At 41.3% G+C, this 16,111-nt stretch overlaps 1 protein-coding gene across 2 annotated transcripts in view; it reads left to right on the forward strand.

Moving 5' to 3' along the window:
* The window catches only part of LOC110533845 (NALCN channel auxiliary factor 2-like), a 63,402-nt gene extending 47,515 nt beyond the window's left edge, over positions 1-15,887 (forward strand). For both annotated transcript variants that reach the window (XM_090186558.1, XM_021618385.3), the window contains exons 2-3: positions 5,382-5,553; positions 12,713-15,887. In XM_090186558.1, the coding sequence (XP_090042684.1) occupies positions 5,484-5,553; positions 12,713-13,023 (381 nt within the window). In that variant the 5' untranslated portion in view covers positions 5,382-5,483 and the 3' untranslated portion in view covers positions 13,024-15,887. The remainder of the gene's footprint in view (positions 1-5,381; positions 5,554-12,712) is intronic.
* The last annotated feature ends 224 nt before the right edge of the window (positions 15,888-16,111 follow it).

Below are 16,111 nucleotides of genomic sequence, written 5' to 3' on the forward strand. Positions count from 1 at the left end.
GGATAAATGAAGGAAATAACTATAGTCAACTTACACTGATAACTGGTATTTCATAGCCACACTCACACGTGTTTAAAATCAGTAGCTAAATTGGGGATCTCCATAATTTACCAAAGAGCAAGGGAGAGCAGAGTTTGCATTTGGCCCCGAGTGTTATGTGCGCACATGCACTCCAGTCGCCATCTTTGATTGCTGTGTGCTGTGAAACTGAATTGTCCCCAATTCAACCGTGTACAAGTGAGTCTTAGTACAGATTGCAGACACTACACTGATGCAATGGCATCGCAAGAGGAGGATGAAGTAGCTTTGAATTTAATCCCAGATTAAGATTGAATGAATCAGTGTTCTCTGGAGGTTCATTGATGAAACCTAAAATCAATGTTTCCCTACCATCACTGGTTCCTTTCTCTGCCAGCTACCATGCACTAGGCTTATTATACACCGAGTGTACAAAACATTAAGAACACCTTCCTAAAGTTGAGTTGCACCCCTCCAGTACACAACTGAGCAAGAGGACAAGTACATTAGTGTCTAGTTTGAGAAACCAACACCTCACAAGTCCTCAATTGGCAGCTTAATGAAATAGTACCCGCAAAACACCAGTCTCAACGTCAACATTGGAGAGGCGACTCCGGGATGCTGGTCTAATCGCCTCATCTCTCGCAACTATTTCATTTTGTATTGCAGGATTAGTATTGTGTTGCAATAGGTTGTACATACAAAACAGCCTCTAGCTCTTTTTTTTCTTACTCTGCACAAGTGTCTTGTAAAACACGATGTTTGATAACGTCTTATGTTACAGAGTCACCTTCTGTGGTGTTAACTTATTCAATCAGATGGGTTCAGTTCTCTGAGCCCCCTTGTTCATGTGGATGTTGATGAGTTCCTTGATGGTCTTTGTCATTCTGGAAACACAATTCCAGCGTACCATCTGTCAGCAACATACTGCAGGTTAATGTGTATGGAAATGTAGTCAGGGAATTCCTCTCTCGTCTCTGTCTCTCTCAGGAGTGAGTGGGGTTTGTAATTGAAAGATGAACCAAGAAAGCATGTAGAGGGAGACACAGAACATTGGACAAAGTTGTAATATACTGTAGTGTTTGATGTATTGTGTTGTAATTGTGCAATAAAATAATTGAGTATCTGTACTTAGATTTGTGTCGCAGCAGACATCCTCATCCTTCACAATGTTTACTCTTGGTGGGGCTGACTCGTCTTCAGAATTGTATAATTTTATTTGACCATATAAGTTGACTGAGAACACATTCCCATTTACAGCAACGACCTGGGGAATCGTTACAGGAGAGAGGAGGGGGATGAATGAGCCAATTGGAAACTGTTGATGGTTAGGTGACCATGATGGTACGATGGACAGAAATGTACCCAGGACATTGGGATTAACACGCTTACTCATACGATAAGTGCCATGGGATCTTTAGTGACAACAGAGAGTCAGGACACCCGTTTTAACGGCCCATCCAAAAGACGGCACGCTACACAGGGCAATATCTCCAATCACTGCCCTGGGGCGTTGATATTTTTTTTAGAGCAGCGGAAAGAGTGCTTCCTACTAGCCGTCCAACACCACTTCCAGCAGTATCTAGTCTCTCATCCAGGAACCGACCAGTACCTACCCTTATCCTGTTGTGAATAAAGAAAAGACAGGTTGTAGTATTGGGTGTAGTGATGGGAGGCTGACCATATGATACATAGAATGGCTGTGAAAGGCTCTGGCTCATCCTGCTGGCATGACAGCGGTAGCCCTTGGCTCCACAGCAGAGCGAGGTGAAGAAACTGCTGTGGTCCTCTGTCTACATCACTGCTGCCCTGTTTCCTGTGCCTCTGTCTGTGGAGGGCTGCTGCTGCTGCCTTGCTCATATTATCATCTATATTTATCTCTCTTACTTAATCAAACACAGGGCCTGGTGGAGAGCTTCCTGAGTAGGATGAAGATGTACCCTGGCTTTCCTTTAGCTACATTGTACTGTACTCAATGTAGTTCACTGGCCCCATACAGTGCTTGTCTTACAGTGATTTACAGTGTGCATTACCACAGTGGCTGACTCAGTAAATTTCACTATAGGGTTCCATGGCTACAGCCCTGAATAAAATCAAGTTTATTGGTCGCGTACAAATTTGCAGGTGTTATAGCAGCTGCAGTGAAATGCTTGTGTTACTAGCTCCAACAGTGCACTTGAGTGTCTTGTGTTACTAGCTCCAACAGTGCAGTAGAATGTCTTGTGTTACTAGCTCCAACAGCGCAGTAGAATGTCTTGTGTTACTAGCTCCAACAGTACAGAAGAGTGTCTTGTGTTACTAGCTCCAACAGCGCAGTAGAATGTCTTGTGTTACTAGCTCCAACAGTACAGTAGAATGTCTTGTGTTACTAACTCCAACAGTACAGTAGAATGTCTTGTTACTAGCTCCAACAGCGCAGTAGAATGTCTTGTGTTACTAGCTCCAACAGTACAGTAGATTGTGTTGTTACTAGCTCCAACAGTACAGTAGAATGTCTTGTGTTACTAGCTCCAACAGTACAGTAGAATGTCTTGTGTTACTAGCCTCAACAGTACAGTATAATGTCTTGTTACTAGCTCCAACAGTACAGTTGAATGTCTTGTGTTACTAGCCTCAACAGTACAGTAGAATGTGTTGTGTTACTAGCTCCAACAGTACAGTAGAATGTCTTGTGTTACTAGCTCCAACAGTACAGTAGAATGTCTTGTGTTACTAGCCTCAACAGTACAGTTGAATGTCTTGTGTTACTAGCCTCAACAGTACAGTAGAATGTCTTGTGTTACTAGCTCCAACAGTACAGTAGAATGTCTTGTGTTACTAGCTCCAGCAGTACAGTACAATGTGTTGTGTTACTAGCTCCAACAGTACAGTAGAATGTCTTGTGTTACTAGCCTCAACAGTACAGTAGAATGTCTTGTGTTACTAGCTCCAACAGTACAGTAGAATGTCTTGTGTTACTAGCTCCAACAGTACAGTAGAATGTCTTGTTACTAGCTCCAACAGTACAGTAGAATGTCTTGTGTTACTAGCTCCAATAGTACAGTACAATGTGTTGTGTTACTAGCTCCAACAGTACAGTAGAATGTACTGTGTTACTAGCTCCAACAGTGCAGTAGAATGTCTCACAAATACTCAATAATCAAAACAAGAAATCAAGAAATGACTGAACAAGTCCAAGTAACTATCCAGAGTAGATTGTATTAGTTAGCATGTGTCAGAAAGAACCCAGAATATAAATATGTGGGGTGTATAGACAGTATATCATTACGAAATAAAATGGTATGTACTGTAGTACAGTGCCTTGTAAAAGTAATCATCCCCCTTGGCGTTTTTCCAATTTTGTAGAATTACAACCTGTCATTTTAATGGATTTTATTTGGATTTCATGTAAAGGACATACACAAAATAGTCCAAATTGGTGAAGTGAAAGGAAAAAAATAACGGAAAAGTGGTGCATGCATATGTATTCACCCCTTTCCTATGAAGCCCCTAAATAAGATCTAGTGCAACCAATTACCTTTAGAAGTCACACAATTAGTTAAATAAAGTCCACCTGTGTGCAATCTAAGTGTCACATGATCTGTCACATGATCTCAGTATATGTTCTGAAAGGCCCCAGAGTCTGCAACACCACAAAGCAAGGGGCACCGCCATGCAAGCGGCACCATGAAGACCAAGGAGCTCTCCAAACAGGTCGGGGACAAAGTTGTGGAAAAGTACAGATCTGGGTTGGGTTATAAAGAATATCAGAAACTTTGAACATCCCATGGAGCACCATTAAATCCATTATTAAAAAATGGAAAGAATATGGCACCACAACAAACCTGCCAAGAGAACGCCGGCCACCAAAACTCACAGACCAGGCAATGAGGGCATTAATCAGAGAGGCAACAAAGAGACCAAAGATAACCCTGAAGGAGCTGCAAAGCTCCACAGCGGAGATTGGCGTATCTGTCCATAGGACCACTTTATGCAATACACTCCACGGAGCTGGACTTTACAGAATAGTGGACAGACAAAAGCCATTGCTTAAAAAACTAAATAAGCAAACACGTTTGGTGTTCGCCAAAAGGCATGTGGGAGACTCCTCAAACATATGGAAGAAGGCACTCTGATTCGATTAGACTAAAATGTAGCTTTTTGGCCATCAAGGAACACACTATGTCTTGCGCAAACCCAACACCTCTCATCACCCTGAGAACAAGTCCCCACAGTGAAGCATGGTGGTGGCAACATCATGCTATGGGGATGTTTTCATTGGCAGGGACTGGGAAACTGGTCAGAATAGAAGGAATGATGGATGGTGCTAAATACAGGGAAATTCTTGAGGGAAACCTGTTTCAGTCTTCCAGAGATTTGAGACTGGGATGGAGGTTCACCTTCCAGCAGGACAATGACCCTAAGCATACTGCTAAAGCAACACTCGAGTGGTTTAAGGGGAAACATTTAAATGTCTTGGAATGGCCTAGTCAAAGCCCAGACCTCAATCCAATTGAGAATCTGTGTTATGACTTAAAGATTGCTGTACACAATCGGAACCCATCCAACTTGAAGGAGCTGGAGCAGTTTGCCTTGAAGAATTGGCAAACATCCCAGTAGCTAGATGTGTCAAGCTTATAGAGACATACCCCAAGAGACTTGCAGCTGTCATTGCTGCAAAAGGTGTCTCTACAGAGTGTTGACTTTGAGGGGGTGAATAGTTATTCATGCTCAAGTTTTCAGTTGTTTTTTTGTCTTATTTCTTGTTTGTTTCACAATAAAAAATATTTTGCTTCTTTTAAGTGGTAGGCATGTTGTGTAAATCAAATGATACAAACCCCCCAAAAATACATGTTAATTCCAGGTTTTAAGGCAACAAAATAGGAAAAATGCCCAGGGGGGTGAATACTTTCGCAAGCCACTGTTGGTATATTTGGATGAGCTATCTCGAGAATAAAGTATATACATATGCACATACAAGCAACAGTATATAAACAGAATATGAAGTGACCAGCATTCAATGACTCTATATACATGGGGCATTAGTATCAAGGTGCAGGGCAGAGTCCTGGGCAGGTAGCCAACTACTGTAGGGATAGCTGTTCAACAGTCTGATGGCCTGGAGATGGCCTTGACAAAGTGTATACTGGGTTGGCTTTGTTTTGGCAAAGTTTTCTATCACTGTAGTCAGCCCAATTTGTATCATCTGTCCCCTTATAGAGGATTCACTATAGCTACCCATTTCCACCTCAGCAGAAAATAGATGTTTGTAGTAGCTGCTGCCCTAATACTGTAGAAATGGTTTTAATGTCCATCAATTACACTGCAATGACAAAAACCTGCTGTGTGTGAAAGCTGCCAGGCGCTGTGCTCTTCTCTTGCAGTCAGTCTACAAAGCCTGGTTATGCTCAGAATACTTCAACGCCACCCAGAGCCAGTGTCAACACAGGATTCCCTGCAAGCAATATTGTCTGGAGGTCCAGACCATGTGCCCCTTTGTGTTACCAGACAATGACGACTTGGTCTACGGAGGACTATCCAGTTTCATCTGTACAGGTACAGTATGATTGGTGCCTTGAGTGACATTTAGTCGTTATTGTTGTTACCATTTTTCTCTCAAGCTCATGTATTTGCACAGAAACTGTGGGTCGATTCCACACCAGGAAGGCCTGAAAATGTTTTGGATATCTCAGATTGTTTTATAACTAGCTCCTTGTTCTATCTGTGCCTGTAGTTGACAGTAGCTGCCATTACCTCAACAATGGAAAATCTGTTTTCCGGATCCTTTTGAGGCTCACTGCAATCTTCCTCTGTTCTTCAGAAATGCAATGAATCAAAATAAGACCACTCCTGGTCACTCTGACAGAGTCCACTTTTCCCAGTGCATACTAACCATTTTCGACACCTCAAACAGGTCTCCCACATATGCATCCTTATTCAACAAACGCATCCCAACAAGAAGCGATTCATACACATATCCTCCACTACAATTTTAGAAAATGTACATTTTGTTCCAGGTTTCAATTCTACTGTTGTCCATTCTGAACATTCGTCTACACAAACTGTGCTTGATTCGAACTCATCATCCACTTCCGCCATCTTTCCCAAGCACACCCTACTATAGGCCTTTCTCTCGCATGAGGGGGGAGTCAAATTACGGAGGACTTTCTGGGACTACTCAAGAAAAATATTCACTAGTACCTGCAACCTGGTTCAGGTTATCAGTCAACCTACCAGGGTAGTTACAAACAGCACAGGAATGAAATCATTAACATGTACTGATCACATCTTTACTCATGCTTGAAAGTGGTATCCAGATGCAGTGACCACAATATAATAGCCATATCTAGGAAAACCAAAGTTCCAAAGCCTGGGCCTAATATAGTGTATAAGAGGTCATACAATACGTTTTGTAGTGATTCCTATGTTGTTCATGTAAAGAATATCTGTTGGTCTGTGGTGCAAACAGACGTTGCACTTGACACATTTATGAAATTGCTCATCCCAGTATGCTCCCATTAAGAAAAAACTGTTCAATTCCCGTGGATTGATGAGGAATTGAAAAAATGGTATGGTTGAGAGGGATGAGGCAAACAAATGCCTAATAAATCTGGCTGCAAATTGAGAAATCATGTGACTAAACTGAATAAAAAGAATAAGAAACTAGAGTATCATACAAAGATAAATGACAAAGAATGATAGTAAAAAGCTTTGGAGCACCTTCAATGAAATTTGCGGAAATAAGGCAAACTCAGCTCCATCATTCATTGAATCAGATGGCTTATTCATTGCAAAACCGACTGATATTGCCAACTACTTTAATTATTTTTTCATTGGCAAGATTAGCAAACTTAGGTATGACATGCCAGCAACAAACACTGACACTACACATCCAAGTGTATCTGACCAAATTAAGAAAGACAAGAATTGTAATTTTGAATTCCGTAAAGTTGAGTATGGAAGAGGGGAAAACATTATTGCTGTCTATCAACAATGACAAGCCACCGGAGTCTGACATCTTGGATGGAAAATGACTTAGGATAATAGCGGACGATATCGCCACTCCTATTTGCCATATCTTCAATTTAAGCCTACTAGAAATTGTGTGCCCTCAATTCTGGAGGGAAGTAAAAGTCATTCCGCTACCAAAGAATAGTAAAGCGCACTTTACTGGCTCAAATAGCAGACCAATCAGCCTGTTACCAACCCTTAGTAAAGTTTTGGAAAAAATAGTGTTTGACCAAGTACAATGCTATTTTACTGTAAACAAATTGACAACAGACTTTCAGCACGCTTATAGGGAAGGACATTCAAGAAGCACAGCACTTACACAAATGACTGATGATTGGCTGAGGGAAATTGATAATCAAAATATTTTTGGGGCTGTTTGTTTGACTTCAGTGCAGCTTTTGCGTTATCGATCATCGTCTGCTGCTGGAAAAACATATGTGTTATGGCTTTACACCCCCTGCTATATTGTAAATAAAGAGTTACCTGTCTAACAGAACACAGAGGGTGTTCTTTAATGGAAGCCTCTCCAACATAATCCAGGTAGTGATGGTTGCTGATAATGGGCCTCCGTATGCCAATGTAGATATTCCATGAAAAATCAGCCGTTTCCTGCTACAATAGTCATTTATAACATTAACAATGTCTACACTGTATTTCTGATCAACTTGATGTTATTTTAATGGACAAAAAATGTGCTTTTTGTTCAAAAACAAGGACATTTCTAAATGACCCCAAACTTTTGAACGGTAGTGTATAAAATCAAATCAAAGTATTTGTCATGTGCGCCGAATACAACAGACCTTACAGTGAAATGCTTACTTGCAGGCTCTTAACCAATAGTGCAAAAAAGGTATTAGGTGAACAATAGGTAAGTAAAGAAATCAAACAACCGTAAAAAGACAGTGAAAAACAACAGTAGCGAGGCTATATACAGACACTGGTTAGTCAGGCTGATTGAGGTAGTATGTACATGTCGATATGGTTAAAGTATGGGCAATGTCTTCAAAAATATTGTTTTCCAAACAAAAAATAAGCAAAATCTTTTTGAGATATTCATATTAATATTTTTACTGTTTAATAAATTAATGTGAAAAATTGTATTACAGAATCTAGACCGAGTCCATATTTTAGAAAACAAGATGTATGATGTACGGGTCGTAGTACAGTGCCTTCAGAAAGTATTCACAGACCTTACATTTTTCTACATTTTGTTGTTATACAGCCAGAATTGTAAAATGTAATAATCAAAAAATGTTGTCACTGGCTACCACACAATAACCCATGTCGTCGAAGTGGAATTATGTTTTTCAAATTGTTTACTAATTAAAAAGCTGAAATGTCTTGAGTCGATAAGTATTCAACTCCTTTGTTATGGCAAGTCTATGCAAGTTCCAAAATACACATTTGCTTTACAAGTCACATAATAAGTTGCATGGACTCACTCTGTGTGCAGTAATAGTGTTTAACATTATTTTTGTATGGCTACCCCCCTCTCTGTACCCCACAAATACAATTATCTGTAAGGTCCCTTAGTCGGGCAGTGAATTTCAAATATCGATTCAACCACAAAGACCAGGGAGGTTTTCCAATGGCTCGCAAAAAAGGGCACCTATTGGTAGATGTTTTTTGAGTATAGTGAAGTTATTAATTACACTTTTGATGGTGTATTAATACGCCCAGTCCCTACAAAGATACAGATGTCCTTCCTAACTCAGTTGAAGGAGGAAGGAAACCGCTCAGGGATTTTACCATAAGACTAATGAGTTAAGGGCAGTGATAGTAGAAAACTGAGAATGGATCAACAACATTGTAGTTACTCCACAAAACTAACCTAATTGACAGAGTGAAAAGAAGAAAATCCGTACAGAATAACAAATATTCCAAAACATGCATTCTGTTTGCAAAATGCACTAAAGTAAAACTGAAAAATATGTGGAAAATAAATTAACTTTTGGTCCTCAATACAAGGTGTTATGTTTGGGGCAAATCCAATTCAACACATTGCTGAGTACCACTCCTCATATTTTCCAGCAGAGTGGTGGCTGCATCATATTATGGGTATGCTTGCAATCATTAAGAACTGGGGAGTTTTTCAGGATAGAAAATAAATGGAATGGAGCTCAGCACATGCAAAATCCCAAAGGAAAACCTGGTTCAGTCTGCTTTCCACCAGACACTGGTATATGAATTTACCTTTCAGCAGGACAATAACGTAAAACACAAGTTGCTTACAAAGAAGGCAGTGAATGTTCCTGAGTGGCCATGTTACAGTTTTTACTTACATCTACATGAAAATCTATGGCAAGACATGAAAGGGGTTTTCTAGCAATGATCAAGAACGAATTTGACAGTGCTTGAATAATGGACAAATGTTGCACAATCCAAGTGTGGAAAGCTTTTAGCCAGAAAGACTCCCTGCAGTAACCGTTGCTTCTACAAAGCATTGACTCAGGGGTGTGAATACTTATGTAAATGTCATATTTCTGTATTTCATTTTCAAAAAATGTGCAACAATTTCACTTTGTATTGTTTGTAGATTGGTAAAAAAAAATGTTTAATTTAATCAGTTTTGAATTCAGGCTGTAAAACAACAAAATGTGGAATAAGTCAAGGAGTATGAATACTTTCAGAAGGCACTGTATAGGTCTAGAAAGGGCCTATAATTGTATTTTTTTATTTTATTTATTTCACCTTTATTTAACCAGGTAGGCTAGTTGAGAACAAGCTCTCATTTACAACTGCGACCTGGCCAAGATAAGGCATAGCAGTGTGAACAGACAACTACACAGAGTTACACATGGAGTAAACAATAAACAAGTCAATAACACAGTAGAAAAAAGAAAAAAAAGAGTCTATATACATTGTGTGCAAAAGGCATGAGGAGGTAGGCGAATAATTACAATTTAGCAGATTAACACTGGAGTGATAAATTATCAGATGGTCATGTGCAGGTAGAGATACTGGTGTGCAAATGTGCAGAAAAGTAAATAAATGAAAACAGTATGGGGATGAGGTAAGTAAAAATGGGTGGGCTATTTACCGATGGACTATGTACAGCTGCAGCGATCGGTTAGCTGCTCAGATAGCAGATGTTTAAAGTTGGTGAGGGAGATAAAAGTCTCCAACTTCAGCGATTTTTGCAATTCGTACCAGTCACAGGCAGCAGAGAACTGGAAGGAAAGCCAGCCAAATGAGGTGTTGGCTTTAGGGATGATCAGTGAGATACACCTGCTGGAGCGCGTGCTACGGGTGGGTGTTGCCATCATGACCAGTGAACTGAGATAAGGTAGAGCTTTACCTAGCATGGACTTGTAGATGACCTGGAGCCAGTGGGTCTGGCGACGAAAATGTAGCGAGGACCAGCCGACTAGAGCTTACAGGTCGCAGTGGTGGGTGGTATAAGGTGCTTTAGTAACAAAATGGATGGCACTGTGATAAACTGCATCCAGTTTGCTGAGTAGAGTATTGGAAGCTATTTTGTAGATGACATCGCCGAAGTCGAGGATCGGTAGGATAGTCAGTTTTACTAGCGTAAGTTTGGCGGCGTGAGTGAAGGAGGCTTTGTTGTGGAATAGAAAGCCGACTCTAGATTAGATTTTTTGATTGGAGATGTTTGATATGAGTCTGGAAGGAGAGTTTACAGTCTAGCCAGACACCTAGGTACTTATAGATGTCCACATATTTTAGGTCGGAACCATCCAGGGTGGTGATGCTAGTCAGGCGTGCGGGTGCAGGCAGCGAACGGTTGAAAAGCATGCATTTGGTTTTACTAGCGTTTAAGAGCAGTTGGAGGCCACGGAAGGAGTGTTGTATGGCATTGAAGCTCGTTTGGAGGTTAGATAGCACAGTGTCCAAGGAAGGACCAGAAGTATACAGAATGGTGTCGTCTGCGTAGAGGTGGATCAGGGAATCATTAGAAAAACCGAGGCTACTGAGTCTGCCGATAAGAATATGGTGATTGACAGAGTCTAAAGCCTTGGCCAGGTCGATGAAGACGGCTGCACAGTACTGTCTTTTATCGATGGAGGTTATGATATCGTTTAGTACCTTGAGCGTGGCTGAGGTGCACCCGTGACCGGCTCGGAAACCAGATTGCACAGCGGAGAAGGTACGGTGGGATTCGAGATGGTCAGTGATCTGTTTGTTCACTAGGCTTTCTAGGACCTTAGATAGGCAGGGCAGGATGGATATAGGTCTGTAACAGTTTGGGTCCAGGGTGTCTCCCCCTTTGAAGAGAGGGATGACTGCGGTGATCTCAGACGATATGAAAGAGAGGTTGAACAGGCTGGTAATAGGGGTTGCGACAATGGCTGTGGATAGTTTCAGAAATAGAGGGTCCAGATTGTCAAGATCAGCTGATTTGTACGGGTCCAGGTTTTGCAGCTCTTTCAGAACATCTGCTATCTGGATTTGGGTAAAGGAGAAGCTGGGGAGGCTTGGGCGAGTAGCTGTTAGCCGAGATTGGAGTAGCCAGGAGGAAGGCATGGCCAGCCATTGAGAAATGCTTGTTGAAGTTTTTGATTATCATGGATTTATCAGTGGTGACCGTGTTACCTAGCCTCAGTGCAGTGGGCAGCTGGGAGGAGGTGCTCTTGTTCTCCATGGACTTTACAGTGTCCCAGAACTTTTTGGAGTTAGAACTACAGGATGCACATTTCTGCTTGAAAAAGCTGGCCTTTGCTTTCCTGACTGACTGCGTGTATTGGTTCCTGACTTCCCTGAACAGTTGCATATCGCGGGGACTATTTGATGCTATTGCAGTCCGCCACAGGATGTTTTTGTGCTGGTCGAGGGCAGTCAGGTCTGGAGTGAACCAAGGGCTATATCTGTTCTTAGTTCTGCATTTTTTGAACGGAGCATGCTTATCTAAGATGGTGAGGAAATTACTTTTAAAGAATGACCAGGCATCCTCAGCTGACAGGATGAGGTCAATATCCTTCCAGGATACCCGGGCCAGGTCGATTAGAAAGGCCTGCTCGCAGAAGTGTTTTAGGGAGCGTTTGACAGTGATGAGGGGTGGTCATTTGACTGCGGGCCCGTAGCGGATACAGGCAATGAGGCAGTGATCGCTGAGATCCTGATTGAAGAAAGCGGAGGTGTATTTGGAGGGCCAGTTGGTCAGGATAACATCTATGAGGGTGCCCTTGTTTACAGATTTAGGGTTGTACCTGGTTGGTTCCTTGATGATTTGTGTGAGATTGAGGGCATCTAGCTTAGATTGTAGGACTGCCGGGGTGTTAAGCATATCCCAGTTTAGGTCACCTAACAGAACAAACTCTGAAGCTAGATGGGGGGCGATCAATTCACAAATGGTGTCCAGGGCACAGCTGGGAGCTGAGGGGGGTCGGTAGCAGGCAGCAACAGTGAGAGACTTATTTCTGGAGAGAGTAATTTTTAAAATTAGTAGTTCGAACTGTTTGGGTATGGACCTGGAAAGTATGTCATTACTTTGCAGGCTATCTCTGCAGTAGACCACTTTCATGACCACTGTCATCACTTTCCAAAAAATGGTGATACAAATGTGAAGAGCAGGTCAAACATCATTCCTTCCAGTGACGTTTCTTTGTAAGAATTGCCAGAACATTCTGAGATACCAAAAATATTTTCGGGCTTTCCCGGGCTGGAATCGCCTGGTATCTTGTTTGTTGTCATCTGAAAAACTAATCTGGATCTGAATTATGTTTCTTCTCTGTGTGTGATGCAGGGCTACTAGAAAACCATTTAACCAATGCAGACCCAGAGTGTTGTGATGTCAGATGGAGTGGCTGCGACCCCTCTGTGGGGGCGGCGTGCGCCCTGACACAGCTTCCAGGGTCGTCGTCATGGCAGCGGCGCAGCTCCCCGCCCGTGTCAGCTGCATCGCGGCTGTGCAGCAGCAGACTAAGACTGTGTGTTCTGGTCCTCATCCTGCTGCACACTGTCGTCTCCTTCTCCACTGTCCAGAGCAGTGGCACTGTGGGCCTGGAGGCCATGGTACCCCTGCCCCTGGAGGAGAGCTCTGCCCGAGAGGAGTGACTGAATATGAACAAGAGTTTCTACTGTTCCCTGCCTCCAGTCTACAGAGACCCCTTCCTTCACAGTACCTGAGGAGTGAGGCGTTTATAACCCTCTCTCTCCATCCAGTCCCCTCCACAGGACATCAGCAATGAGGAGGTTATACACCGTTCCAGGGCAGGCTACAGGTCGGTATACCTCCTCACCCTCCACCACACCGGAGGAGTGGCGAAGCACGGGCCCTCCCCTACCTCGACACAGAGAGGTATGGAGGTGGATGAGGTTTCGAAACTGAGAACCAGACATGTCTCACATGTAAGGAGGACATGAAAGGGCATAGGGAAAGAGAGGCGGGTCTCCTATCATCCCAGGGTCCAGAGGAAGCGTCGATTTTGTAACTGAAAGAGGTACTGTATGCTGTTTCTGAGAAGGTTTTGGGTACAAATGGCCTTTTTCAAGTTTTATCACTACTCTATTTAATGAGTTGAGTGATGTTTTTGGGGATTTACGTATGACATTGGGTGTTGAGTTTGTGAACTGCACAGTGGGGAAAAGTATGAGTTGCAGGCTCGTATGCTATTTTTTTTATCTGGATGTGTGTGTGTGTGTGTGTGTGTGTGTGTGTGTGTGTGTGTGTGTGTGTGTGTGTGTGTGTGTGTGTGTGTGTGTGTGTGTGTGTGTGTGTGTGTGTGTGTGTGTGTGTGTGTGTGTGTGTGTGTGTGTGTGTGTGTGTGTGTGTGTGTGTGAATACAGTGAAGAAGTCAGCAATATAATGTAAATGACCCAACACAAATCAGATGACCATTACATCTTCCAAGCTAACAGAATACGCACAACAATACTTTGTTTGGCTCAGAGTAAATATTATTCTTATTCTCAGTACCACTACCCTCATTATCATACACCAAGTAGAATCAGTTCATGCAAGTATTGGATTACAGATCCTAATCAAAGGTAAACCATGTTGTTTTTGATAGATGTCAGAAGTACACTACTAATGCTGTGGAGGAACATGTGTTTATGCAAAGCTGATTGAAACGAGTTGAAACCCCCACTGGGTCTCTAATCGCTTACAGAAGGCACATGATTGTGCAATGGAAGACTGTCTGTATTATAACTACACCAATCATTTCTTACTCATAAAACAGACAATTTACCACGTATTACACATAACAAAGACCCAGAGTGATAATTGGAGCAGAATGTTATCATGGCTGAATGTTTAAGAAATGTTCAAGATGTGAATGCATCGCGTCATCAAAAAACTGAGGCATGTGTCTATGCCCTCAATGTCTTCTTGTGTGTTCATTACATTCATGGTGAAATACAGTGATTACAGTATTTGGAATGAACCAAAACTTTATAAATATACTTCTAAATATTAGAGATATAGAAAAAGATCCACCTTGATTTATTCATAGGCAATCTGTTGGGAAGCGGTTTTGTTATTTGTAAAGACAAGCTAGAGCATGATTATATAAATGGTTCTCATATGTTTCTGATTTCTTGGATTGAATACTTCTGACCTCTCTTTTCCTGGCATAATTTGTGTATTATTCTTACAAATAGTTGGTAAAAATTGGGCTTGTATTTGGGAAGCTGAAATAAAATAACTGTCTTCCAATGTGACAAATTGATTCACAAATAGGAATTGTGAATAGTTTTTTATCTTACAAAGTATTCCTTGGGTTCACCTCCCAAACAGATACTATATGTGACCTTGGTCTACCAGAATACAGGCATATTGTTTATGTCCTAACAAAACTATCTTAACTATTTTACTATTGAAAAACTATATCATAGCACAGGTTTTTACAGAGTATTGTATACAGTATGTATATGAATTTAACTTGGATTTGAATATCTGAGCATTTTAGTAATATAAACAAATCAGAGATCTATGAGATGCATGAGATTCAGATTATTTATTTATCTAAAATAAAATATATTATACTATTGGTGGTTCGAGCCCTGATGGCTGATTGGTTGAAAGCCGTGGTATATCAGACTGTATACCACAATATGCCCCCAAAAATATTTGTACTGTTCTAATTATGTTGGTAACCAGTTTATAATAGCAATAAGGCAACTCTGGCGTTTGTGGTACATGGCCAATATACCATGGCTATATCCAGGCCCTAAGAACAGCCCTTAGCCAATATATATTGGCTATATACCACACCGCCTCGTGCCTTATTGCTTAATTATATCACTGTAGCCTTTAATGCCCACAATGAATTAGTAAGAACTAATCTCATGTCAGTCTGATAAACTGCTCGTTTCTTTTGCTAAAAGTGCAATATTTTGTTTTTGACAGCCTGTGTTGTTTCATTTAATATCTAACGGACATTGTCAGCATGCTGATTATAAACTGGTTTAAGATGCCAAACACTCTAAAAGAGACAACAATGTTGATAACTGCAACTTGGGATTGGAAATCTTGCCTGCCTTATATGACTAACGTGTGTAACATTGTATGGTCTCTCCATTTCCAAAAAGGTCACTTGTACCCTTCTCTCTCCTATGTCAGTCATCGCTGTTGCTTATCCGTTAGAATGTAAAGGATTGGTACCTCAATCAGAGAAGGGAAAAGGGGTATAAATCTACACTGGTGTCCTAAGCCTGTATGCTGTGAGGAGACTACTTCTTATGCCATTTTATACACTGTGCTTTAATGTTAAGAACTTTTTGCACTAGTTCTAATAACTTTTTTTTTTCCTGAGATTTGTTTTAAAACTGTGCTTACTAATTCCGTTCTAAAACAAATATTATCCCATATCTGTGTTTCTAGTTGTATATGTAATCTGTTTTCTGTTTCTATTGTATTTTGGGCGGAGCCGTGCCTGCTCACTGTTAAAGCTCATTAAAGTAATACAATCGTTCATTAACAGACTCTCTTTTTGTGAGGGGTTAAATAAAAGATTTAGATGTTTGTCATTTTACAATCCCGAATGTCTTTTCAGTTAGACACATTTAAAAATTAAGGTTAGCACTACCCTTGTAACCATGCCTCGAAATATATCAGTTGGTAGGTCACATACAGTGGCTTACGAAAGTATGTACCCCCCTGGGCATTTTTCCTATTTTGTTGGAATTAACCTTGAATTAA

The sequence above is a fragment of the Oncorhynchus mykiss genome, chromosome 10 (assembly GCF_057628025.1).
Source record: "Oncorhynchus mykiss isolate SJ-2025 chromosome 10, ASM5762802v1, whole genome shotgun sequence".
In the NCBI taxonomy this organism is placed as follows: Eukaryota; Metazoa; Chordata; class Actinopteri; order Salmoniformes; family Salmonidae; genus Oncorhynchus; species Oncorhynchus mykiss.